Raw genomic sequence first — 12,283 nt, forward strand, 5'->3', positions numbered from 1 at the left:
ATTGTATCCTTTATTAGTTTCTCATCATTGCTGTCACAAATTACTATTAACAGTGGCTTAAAAGAACACAAATTTATTATCTTATAGCATTGGAGGTCAGAGGTTTTAAACAAGGTTTTGGCAGGACTGGTTCCTCCTGAAGGCATCCATGGAAAATCCATTCCCTTGCCTTTTTCAGCTTCTAGAGGCCACTTGCTTTCCTTGGCTCCTGGCCCCTTCACATCACTCCAACCTCTTGCTTTCATTATCACATCTCTTTTTGCCTTTAATCTTCTTACTCCTTCTTAGTTAGAAGGACCCTTCTGATTCCATTGGACTTGACCTGGATAACACAGGGTAATCTTTTTTATTTTAAGATCGTATGATTAACATCCTTACTTCTGTCTGCAGCATTAATTCCTCTTTGCCATGTAAGTTAGCATATTCACGGTTCCAAGGCTTAGGATAAGGACATCTCTGGGGGTGGGGGACAGTATTATTCTGCCTATTGCAAGTATGTACTAGTGCCAAACCTTGTACATACTCACATTCTGTTTGGTTATGTTTTGCTAATTAAATGCACCCAACAGCTTGAGATCCACTTGTCCCCATTTTTCTATTTGAGTGACATAAATAAGCTACTTTTTTGTGTGTCAGACATGTCAGACACATAATTGTTAAGTTATGGCAGCTAAATTTAAAGTACCTAGCCTTTAATTCTGCCACCAACCTCAAGAGAAATCCCTCCATTTGGGGCAGTCTGTGGATTGTTATCAGGCCCAACACAACATATCCATAGTGGCTGCTCATTATTGAATAGTGATTTTTATTTTATTGTAATTATATATCCTTTCACAGCCTTAACTGGTCCTCACTTACGCTGAACTTTGCTGGTCTCATCCATTGAGACAATAAATCCATTGAGACAATAAATTCCACAAATTTTCCCTGTGTGGAATTTATTCTCCAAACTGGAGTTCTTGGGAAGTGAAAGGAGGCCCTATTAATCATGCAGGAATAGTAGCATAAAAATGACCATCCTGAAACCACCAGGTCAGAGGGTCTCCCTATATATTGATTATACATGTATTGTATATACGTACATATATACACTTCCTATATATGAGTCATAGCCAGAATGTATTGAGTACTCTGTAAGTTCAGAGCACTGTAGTAGATGCTTTGTATAGCTTACCCCCTTTAATTCTTACCACACTCTTACAATGTAGGGATGATGATGATGATATCACATTATCTCTAACTGAGGAAAATGAAGCTCAGAAATGGAAATACCTAGCTTAAGCTAGTAAGTTGTTGAATTAGAATTTGAGCCCAATGTTAAAACATCAGAACAAATGCTTTTTTCATTATATTACATACCTCCCTGTATTAATCAGGGTTCTCTAGGGAAACAGTACCAACAGACGATACCTATAAATATGAGATTTTATAAAAATATCTCATGCAACTGTGGGGATGCATTAGTCCAAATTCCATAGGGCAGGTTGCAAACTGACAACTCTGATGAAGGTCTTCAGTGAATTTTCCAGGAGAGGCTGGTTGGCTGAAATAGAGATGATAGTTCTCTCTTCTGACTATTGAAGTTGTCACCTTTCCCTTAAAAGTGTTCAACTAATTGGATAAAATCCAACTGATTGGATTCTCTCATTGTGGAAGACATTTCCCTTTGTTGATCATAGATCTAATCAGCCATAGAAGCAATAAAGTGACTGATGATTTAAGTCCATGAGATGTCCTCACAGTAATGGTGAGGCCAAGTGCTTGCGTGACCAAACAACTGGGCACCATCACCTGGCCAAATTGACATATGAACCTAACCATCATACTCTGAGAAAAAGTTCCTTGGGAATTGTTTAATTGAAGTTGTCACAGGGTAGGGTTGGTTATTTTAAGGATGAAGTTGCCTTTTAGTGCTACATAGCATCCTTATTAAAGGTCTGTGAAAAGCCAGGAGCTTTAAAAAATGCCCTCTCTTTCTCTTTCCTTTAGGTCTGCCAGTTTGTTGTCTCCGTAAATGGGCTCAATGTGCTGCATGTAGATTACCGGACGGTGAGCAATCTGATTCTGACGGGTCCAAGGACAATTGTCATGGAAGTCATGGAAGAGTTAGAGTGCTGAGCAAGAGGACCTCCCAGCCCCTTAGTGGCCTGTGAATGATCAAAGCCAGGACAACACAAAGCAATGCAATAAGACTTTCATGCAAAAGGATGATGGCTTTGGGCAAATGAACCTTTTCTCTGTATATACACATCTTAATTTGAGTTTCAAATGCTGTTTGAATGTGGAAGAACCAGGAAACACTTCTTCAAAAAAATTATGTCTGTGAAAAACTTTTGGGAAACAGAATTTTCCTACTTGGTAGAATTGCCTTACTAAATCTCTATTTGTAGTTCTTATTCATTGTTTTTACCTCAATTTATTTTTCAGAAATTTGTTGAAATGCCTTTCTTACCAAAAAAGCAACATGCTAAAATTTTCTTCTTGGAAATTGATAGAACAATGTTTACAGACTTAAAATGTCCTCTCACCAAAATCAGCATGGGATTGGCCAATAGAGAATCTAGATTTCACCTAGCTTCAAATTAAAGAACATGATTGGTTAGCTAGCATTTTTAAGAAGGTTCTACAGCATTCAAGTGCTTAAAAGCCATCAAAAATTATTTTTTTTCATAAATCTTGCCTTTAGTAGCAACTTTTAAATTCATGTTTTCAATTACGGCATTAGCTTTAGTAACAAATGTGATGCTTTAAGGTGGGGATGGATAGGGTGATACTACTTAAAATTGTGTGGTCCCCTATTTCCTTTTTCTGTGCCTAAATCACTTTGGTCTTCAAATCAGCTATAAATGCTTTCTAGAATCAATCCTAAATGTGTTGAATGTAAACAAAAAGGTTGCATATAAACATATTTCAAAATCAAGTTTTCTGGCAAGATTTCACTTAGAAAGTATTACTTTTTCTACTTTTGGGCCACTTAAGGTCTAGAACTTGGCCCATATGTGATAAAACCTGAAACTCTAAAATTTCATGGCCTGAAATTTTACTAGCTTTCTGGTGTAACATGTTCTTATAACATGATATGCCACCTATTGGTTGAGGTGGGGTGGGTAGGTATTTTTCTCCCCAAATCACCACCTTGAGTTGTAACTTTTCAGCTCACTTGCCTATATGCATGTTTCCTTTTTTGGTCTATAGAAGAGTGCATTTTGGGGTTGGTATATAGAGGAGATTCCTCAACGTGCCAAATTAAGAAGGCAGGGAATTTTAAATTATTTTTAGTTTTATATGATGAATACTGATGACCAGGTTCCTTTCTTACCACACATTAGCAAAGTAAAACACAAATGCTGTACCTCAATCATTTCTTTGTGATAGGTTAGCATTTTTTATTGGTACTGATGGAACAGACATATCATGCTAAAAATTCAACTTTTATGATTGGTTTGTTTTAGTCAGAAAATAGGATTTGGAAGTAATATAGAATGTATAACATTAATTCTGTCCATTTACATTTGAGAAATATTGTCTTAGTATGTGCATTTCTACTGTAGGCCAGGTTCTGTGCTACAACATTTGACATTTTTTATCTCCTTTCATCTTCATTACAACTCCGCAAGGTAGGTATTATCACCCTCAGGTTTCAGGTGTGGAAACTAAGTCTCAGTCAGATTAACACTAGATCCTAAATTCACACAGCTGCAAGGGCTACTGTTCTAGTTTGCTAGCTGCTGGAATGCAATGTACAGAAACTGAATGGCTTTTAAAAAGGGGAATTTAATAAGTTGCTAGTTTACAGTTCTAAGGCTGAGAAAATGTCCCAATTACAACAAGTCCATAGAAATGTCCAATCAAAGGCATCCAGGGAAAGACAGGTTCAAGAAGTTTGATGAAGTTTAGGGTTTCTCTCTCAAGTGAGAGGGCACATGGTGAACACTTAGTCACCTGCTAGCTTCTTCTCCTGGCTTCCAGTTTCATGAAGCTCCCTGGGAGGCGTTTTCCTTCTTCATATCCAAAGGTCACTGGCTGGTGGACTCTCTGCTTCTCATGGCTATGTTGTTCTGCTCTGCTCTCTCTGAATTTTTTTCTTTCTCCCAAATGTTTCCTCTTTTATAGGACCCCAGAAACTTATCAAGACCCACCCAAATGGGTGGAAACATGTTGTCACCTAATCCAACTTAACAACCACTCCTGATTAAATCACATCTCCAGGGAGATGATCTGATTAGTTTCAAGCATGCAGTATTGAATAGGGATTATTCTGCCTTTACGAAATGGAATTTAGGGCTTTTCTAGGGGGCACAGATCCTTTCAAACAGCACAGCTACTAAGCAATGTGGCTTGGATTCAAACACATGTCTGTTTAATGCTAAAGCCCACTGATTACCCCCAATTTAGGGATTTTAGATTGAGGGCTTTTGTGTGTCAGGAACTGAGCTAAGCATGGTTTATCCTTATTGACCTGTGAGGTCAATACCATCATTATCTGCTTTTACAAATGAGAAGACTGCCTCATAAAGAGGTTAGTCTTGTGCCCAAGGTCACATACCTAGTCATCGGGAGATCTTCCCACTCTTATTTAAAAGTTTTTTTTAATAACGCCTTTAAAATATGAGTCTTAAAGGCTTTCTGTCCCCAGATATTCATTAACCTATTAATTCATTAATTTATTAATTCACTAATTTATAAGAAAAAGGAACTCCTTTCAGGGAATGGTATCTTCCTGCCTGCTACTGCTATTTTCTTCTCAAGTCCCAATGCCCATTACTTTGGACCCTGGCATAACATGACTGCCACATTACTAAACTAAGCACCAGAGAAGCTTCTCTCTTTACTCCACATAGCCTCCTGCCCTATAAAGTTTCTTTGAATCAGAGGATTTCACTGATGCTTTTGGTCAAATGAATACTAACGGAGAAAAAAACCAAAACAACGTTCCTTCCTTTGGCTCTCATGGCCCTCAGTTTGAAGTCCAAATGCCAGAGAATGCTAAATACTTAGGGTCAAGAGAGTTTTCCATAGCTACCCCTGCAGCCAATCCCAACAACTTCGCATTGTAATTAGATTTGATTCTCTTACTTTCCTAGGGGCACTGGCTTGACCCTCTGGCCGTAGTATGTAAAGTTTCTCCTCTCTGGAATGTTCTTCCTTCTCTTTGTTTGTCTGAAATTTTTTTTCTTCTTGACTCCCCTTAGATATTATCTCCTCTGAGAAGCCTTTGCCAGTTCTCTTGTTCTGGTTTTGATGCCATTTCTCTGCATTTCCATGAGTCTTTGTGCTTGCATTATAGCATCGAAGACATTTCCTTTGAAATTGCCCCCTTTATATGTATCTCTCCCCCACTACACTCTAAACATCATTCTAAGCACTTTAAGGGACTATGCTTGTTACCCAGGTTATCTATTCCCTTCTCCTAGCTCAGTTCCTGATGCAGAATAATATGTCAGCTTTCCATTACTGCCTAACAAACCACCCAAAAACATGGCGTATGACAATACCATTTGTTTGCTCTGGACTCTGTGGGTTGGCAGCTATGACAGCTCAGCTGGGATGGTTCGCTACTGCTGCAGGAGGGGTCGGTTGGGTTCACACACACATTTCTGGTCAGTCAGCTGGTCAGCTGCATGGATGGGGGCTGGCTGGTCCCAGATGGACTCATGCCTATGTCTAGTACTTAGGTGGGCCTATTGGCCAGAGGGCCTCAGTTCTACCCAGTATGACTTTTCCCCATAGCTAGCCCAGTCTTCCTCATTAGGTGGGAGATCTAAGAGGGTGGGAGTGGAAGATGCAAACCTTTGTAGACTTGCTTAGAAGTGACACAGGGTCACTTCCATGCCCAAAGCAATTCACAAGCCTAACTCAGAATCAAGGGGTAGGGAAATAGACTCTGCCTTTTGATGGGAGGAGCTCCAAAGAATTTGTCACCATTTTAATAGTACTTTCTATTGTTTCTATTGTTGGTTAAGGACCAAGAAGATACCAAGTCATTGGAAAGTTTCAGTAATCCAGATGCAAATTACTGAACAACAACAGGGTAGTGGTATAATATTGGATTGTGAATAAAATCTGATGCTGAATGAAACTTCATAGTCAGAAAATCCTGAAGTGATAGTGGCTGTTTGGGGCCATGGAGAATAAGTACGTTTAGTCTTTTCAGTTACTGAGGAGGAAACTAAGGCATGGGATAGTCATATGGCATGCCGAGTGTCATGAGGCTTTTGGGCCCAGAGCCTGGGCCAAATGTCAGTCTCATCTTCCAGCCCTGTGGCTTTTGTACTATTACTGCATTCAGTGAAGTTACAGTAATACAATGAAAATGGGCCTTCAGCTTTAGGTTATTTACAAAATGAAAATGGTGTCACACATTTATCTGTGAAGGTAAAGGTACATGTTTTAATTCTCAGGCTTTGGGTTGTTAAATCATATCATTAAAAGAAATAAATATTTAGGGTGATATTTTGATAGTTGACCTGCTTTAAAATAAAAAAAAAACCATTCTTAAATGTAACACCAAGAACTATTCTCAATTAGCAATAAGCAATGTTTCTAAGTGTTTTTATTTCATGTGTTTGTGTGTGCCTGTGTGTATAGTCTTCAGATAGATGAGTGTATTGTGTGTGAGGTTTTCATTCATTGAGAATGTCTAAGATGACTTTTTTTGCTCCCTTAAAAAAATACTATTAATTTTAATTTTTAGATGTTTGTGTGATATGTTTATGTGTTTGTGATGAAGATGAAAGTGGTTTTTGCTTCTACATTAGCATAGTATGTGTTATCAGTGCAAATTTGAAAGTCACATTTGTTAATTCTATTGTGACGAGACAAATGAAGTTGCCTTTAAGTTTGATCCTGTTTCTGGTTTCATTAATAATCTCTGTTGATTAATTATATAAATTAATTAGGGGACTAATTGAGGAATGATGGGTAACATTGATATGATACCCATCTTGAGTAGGTTAAATGTCATCAACTTTATACCATCTTTTTAAAGGGGACTGTGTTGAAGTCATAGAAATTAATTTTTGAAAAACTACCCCTTTCACTCCAAATTGGAATCTTACATTTCTTAAAACTCATTCCTTTCAAATATGTTGTAAAAATAATGTGCTTTCAAGGCTCATTTTAAACTGATGGTATTAGTTATTCTCTCTCTTGCGTATTAATCCTGTTCCATTTTGATTGTAAATGATCAGAAACTCTGTAACATTTCGGTTTTGCTAACTGGTTCATCTACTGATGTCACTGATCATGGTTTTACTCATTGAAGTCAGAATTTCAGGTGTAATATGTTTTTCCTCAGTTCTGTACCAAAAAGGACAAATCTGCAGTGTACCAAAATGAAGTTGTTCATCGAAATTATCATATGGTATTGTAAAATGAATTAATATATGAGCTTAATATATATGTTATTTTTAAATTAGTTTGAGATTTATTTGCTTCCTTTATTAAAAAAATGTAACATCATGCTGGAAATTATAATATGAAATAAGTAGGCGTTTAGCATGAAATAAAGGTTAAATTCTTCAAAACAAAGACATTAGGGTTTTGGCTTTTTCTGTCTTTTAGAACAGATTAGCCTTTTTTTTTTGTAATCCTAAGAAAAGTTTGAATTATAAAGCTGGTTTTACAACATGACAGATAAAATACATGGGACTCATATCTAATTCTCAAAAGTGCCATTTGTAAAACTGCTTAACGATGGATGTTTTCTGAAGCGCTTTTGCCTGAAAAAAATAATGCATTAAAAATCTTTTTCCGTGCTCTATTTGATTCAGAAGGATTTTCTCTCTACGCAGTTCAGTATTAATGGGTATTATAGAATGAATATCACATATGGAAAAATACTATGTGCTTTTCACTAGTCTGGTAGACATTGGTTCTATTTTTTTAATCAACCAAATAGGAAATCTGTGTGTGTGGTGGGGCAGTATAAAGTATGGAGATAAGTGGCTATGCAGACTGCACTCAATATTACCTGAGAGAACTTTGAAACTTTTTCTCATTTATTCACTCTTTCATTGTAGGAACTTTCCTAAGGACTCGCTTTTTTTTGCTGGACATTCTATAGAGGAATATAAAAATGAGTAGACATACTTCTGGCTCCAGTTGGTCCTTTAAGAGACTCCTAGAAGTTTTCTCTCCACGGGAAAGGAGGGCTATGAAGCCCGTCATGTTGCTGAAGGTGGTTCGATGTTAGAAACTACCTTCCAACCCAAGTAGCATAACATCGACAGTGATTCCCTTATAAGGGTTTTCTTCTTCCCGATTCTGTCTCCCACTTTTCCTTCCCCAGCATAACCACATGGTGAGCACTGAATTTATCTTTCTCTCAGTTCATTTCTTCTTAATGGTTCTTCAGGCATAGCTTTTTTGTGAACTTTGTTAAAAGACCATCAAACTTTTGTGTAATCTTCTGGGCTTGCTTGTTTTCACTCAGGATTATGTTACTGAGATTCATCCCGATTTTTGCATGTAGTTGTAATTCATTCATTTTTCACAACTTCACAAATTTCTAGAACACAAATTATTTCTCTACTTCCCTGTCAATGGCCATTTGGGTTGTCTCTCTTGTTGTTGACTACTGCGAACATTCTTATACTGCCTTTTGGGATACAAGAGTAGGAGTTTCTCTTAGGATACACTTAGAATTGCTGAGTCATAGGAAGTGTGAATGCTGAAGTCTACAAGGTCACATCTGCTTACTGTCCAAAGTGATTGCACCATGTACACTTCCAAGAGAAAAGCAGAAGTGATATGTGTCCATCAGTGTCTTCTCCAATACTTAGATCTTCTCTGGCACTTGATATTATGAACTTAGTTTTTGTCAAAAAAAATGTCTATATGATCACTGGTTTTAAGCTGCTCCAAAGTTCATAAAATTTCAAGCACAGAAAATCTAAGTAGTAGTTTGCCAATATTGCTATTATTATCATCATTATTATTATTATTATTACTATGCCATGTGTTTAATTTGCCAGATGACTTAAACACACCAGGGATTTATTGTCTCACAGCTTTGGAGGCTAGAAGTCCAACATCAAGGTACTGGAGGGCTTGCTTTCTTCCAGAGTCTGTAGCATTCTGGCAATCCTCCATCACACAGCAATCTCTCTCTCTCTCTCTCTCTCTCTCTCTCTCTCTCTCTCCGTCTGTCTCTCCTTGTGTCTGTTCCTCTGATTTCTGCTGGCTGTGACTGCTACTTCCATATTCAATTTCCTTTGCTTATCAGGACTTCAGCCCTATAGAATAAGATCTATCTCTATTCAATTTTGCCACTTCTAAGAAGAGCTTCAAAGATATTATTAACAAATGAGTCCACACCTTACCTGATAATAAGACCTTCAGAGATCTTATTTACAAATGGGGTCACACCCACAAGAGTGGGGGTTAGGGCTTGAACTTGTCTTCGTGTGGGATGTAATTCAATTCCCAACAGTATACTAATTAGCTCTCATTTTGAAAGACCAGAAATAATGCATGTGATCATTTCTTTGTCTATGCATATATATCTTCATCACCAAGCACATACATTTTAATTCAGTTTTAATTGTCTTAAGACTAGATAATAGAAGGGATAGATACCTATAATCAACTCCACGTTCACTTGAAGAAATCACACATGATGTCATGTTCACTATAAACACACTATATGTTATCACAGATACTAAGGAGAAAGGCTATCTAGCTTTTGAAACTAAAAATTATATGTAAAGTAACTTACCAAACGTAATCCTGAAACCCAAAGTTTCATATAAAATAATTACACAAAATTGCATTATATTGTCTATTAACTACCCTATCAGGCTTCCAACAGTTTTGTGGCATGTTAAAAATAAGTAAAAGTAACTAACATTCATCTGCTGTTGTACCTTACATCCCTCAGCAAACATGCATCCTAAGGGTATATTGGGGATTTATTTCTGATTACAAAGCAGGTTCTTTTGGGGCAACTACGATGGCTCAGCAGGCAGAGTTCTCGCCTGACATGCCAGAGACCTGGGTTTGATTCTCAGTGCCTGCCCATGCCGAAAAAAATGCAGGTTCTTTTTGTGAACACACTTCATTCCATCTATCTTTTGGGTTTGCTTTCTATGCCTAGAGGTTTAGGAGATTCATACTAGAGTTCTGTGGGCAAAACCACCACGCTGTGCTTGTGTGTTAGCTTAAGCTTTCTACAGTCACCCAGGAGAGTGGAAGCACAGGCTGCTGTTTGATCTGCACATTTGAGAAATGTACTGAGCCAAATAAAGGAGTGCTCGGTAAAGAACTTGGCTGAAGTGCCTCATATTCTTAGGCTGGGACCTGATAGCTTTCATTTTCCTTTGCATATCATTCTGCCTATGTTATTTTCTCTCTTGGCCTCCTAGAACTCCATAACTTACTCTAAATGTCCTTTGCTCCCTTGGGGTTAAATATTAAACAGGCTCCTGCCTGAAGTCTGAAATACCTCAGTCCACCAAACCAATTCATTATAGGAGTATGATGAAGGTGACTAGGGACACCTTGCAAGGTGCAATCTGAATATAAAGTGCTCTATTCAGGTTAGTGCTCCCCTTCGGGGGTTAGTACCATGAGGAGGCTAAAGGAAGAGGGAGGATTCTTCTATGTAAGTGTAATCAAAACTTTATGAGATGAGTCCAGATTTTAAAAGATTTAGATGTTTCCTCCACCATGAAAAGTGAAGCTGCAGAATATTTGACCTTGATCTTGAACCTCAGAAATCCAAGAACATGTAATATGGGAGCACTCAGACCAGTTAATTATTAAGTAGGGAGACTCCCAGGTGTGATTTTTAACTGCAGAAAAGGAGAGAGAAAAGTGCAATGAACTCTAAGCCTAGATCTAACAGACCAGCCAATCTGCAGTAGACAAAATCCCCCTGATTTTTCGAATTTTCTTTGATCTGAGCTACATTAGATGTGAGAAAACAGTTTCTAGTGCTTTCCACGTTTGAAATAGAATAGGAGACGGTAGTATACCATCTTACTTCATTAACGTATATATTGTTTTCTTCTTACAAACATGTGATAACCCACTTATTTGCTTCCCTATTGTTCTAGTTTGCTAGCTGCCGGAATGCATCACACCAGAGATGGATTGGCTTTTAATAAAAGGGGATTGATTTTGTTGGTTCTTCAGAGGAAAGGCAGCTAACTTTCCACTGAGGTTCTTTCTTACGTGGAAGGCACAAGATGGTCTCTGCTGGTCTTCTCTCCAGGCCCCTGGGTTCGAACAACTTTCCCCAGGGTGACTTCTTTCTGCATCTCCAAAGGCCTGGGCTGAGCTGCAAGTGCTGAGATGAGGAATGCCGAGCTGCTTAGCAGTGCTACATTGCAATCTCTCATTTAAGCACCAGCCAATTAAGTCAAACATCACTCATTGCAGCAGACACGCCTCCTAGCTGACTGCAGATGTAATTGGCAACAGATGAGGTTTACATACCTCATCTGTTATGAGGCTTATGTCCGCAGCAACAAGACTAGGTATGCTCACCTGGCCAAGTTGACAACTGAATCTAACTAACACACCTATCTACCCGTCCACTTCTCTGTTTTCTTTCTCGCTGAAAAGGGCTGGCTCTTCAGAACTCAGTATACTCCCAACGTTAATGGAAACAAAAATATGAAATCGTAGAACTTTTCTTCACATCAAGAGACTCTGGGAATTTCACGTTGTCATTTTACAATTGGAGAAACAGAAAAATCAATATTTATTGATCTCTAAATATATGTCATCTATTTTACTAAATGTTCTCTATAGTTTGTCACATTTAATCTTCACAACTACTCCATGAGGTAGGTTCTGGTAAAATCTCCATTTTATAGGCAAGAAGCCCAGGCTCTTTAAGGAGGTAAAGTCAGTGGCACAAGCTTGCGCACCAGTGGAGGGACCAGGATTGGAACCCAGTTGCTCTGACCATGGGGTCCATGTTCTTGAACTACCAGGACAGTCCATTTGTGCAAGTGCAACAACGTAACAAGTGTACATGGTGGGAAGGAAGCACCCGGAGCAAACACTCACTCCTTAAAGCCACCCTCCTTTCTTTTATTTTTTATTTATTTTTTATTTTAAATTTGTTCCCCCTATTATTTTTATTCCATATGTTCTACTCATCTGTTGACAGGTAGATAAAAGGAACATCAGACACAAGGTTTTCACAATCACACAGTCACACTGTGAAAGCTATATCATTATACAATCATCTTCAAGAAACATGGCTACTGGAACACAACTCTACATTTCAGGCAGTTCCCTCCAACCTCTCCATTACATCTTGAACAACAAG

The 12,283-nt window shown here is 38.1% G+C and overlaps 1 protein-coding gene across 1 annotated transcript in view; it reads left to right on the plus strand.

The window, feature by feature from the left end:
• The window catches only part of DEPTOR (DEP domain containing MTOR interacting protein), a 168,101-nt gene extending 160,571 nt beyond the window's left edge, over window positions 1-7,530 (plus strand). Inside the window, exon 9 of the mRNA XM_077167555.1 lies at window positions 1,990-7,530. Within this exon, the coding sequence (XP_077023670.1) occupies window positions 1,990-2,118 (129 nt within the window). The 3' untranslated portion in view covers window positions 2,119-7,530. The remainder of the gene's footprint in view (window positions 1-1,989) is intronic.
• The last annotated feature ends 4,753 nt before the right edge of the window (window positions 7,531-12,283 follow it).

The sequence above is a fragment of the Tamandua tetradactyla genome, chromosome 6 (genome assembly GCF_023851605.1).
Source record: "Tamandua tetradactyla isolate mTamTet1 chromosome 6, mTamTet1.pri, whole genome shotgun sequence".
NCBI lineage: Eukaryota > Metazoa > Chordata > Mammalia > Pilosa > Myrmecophagidae > Tamandua > Tamandua tetradactyla.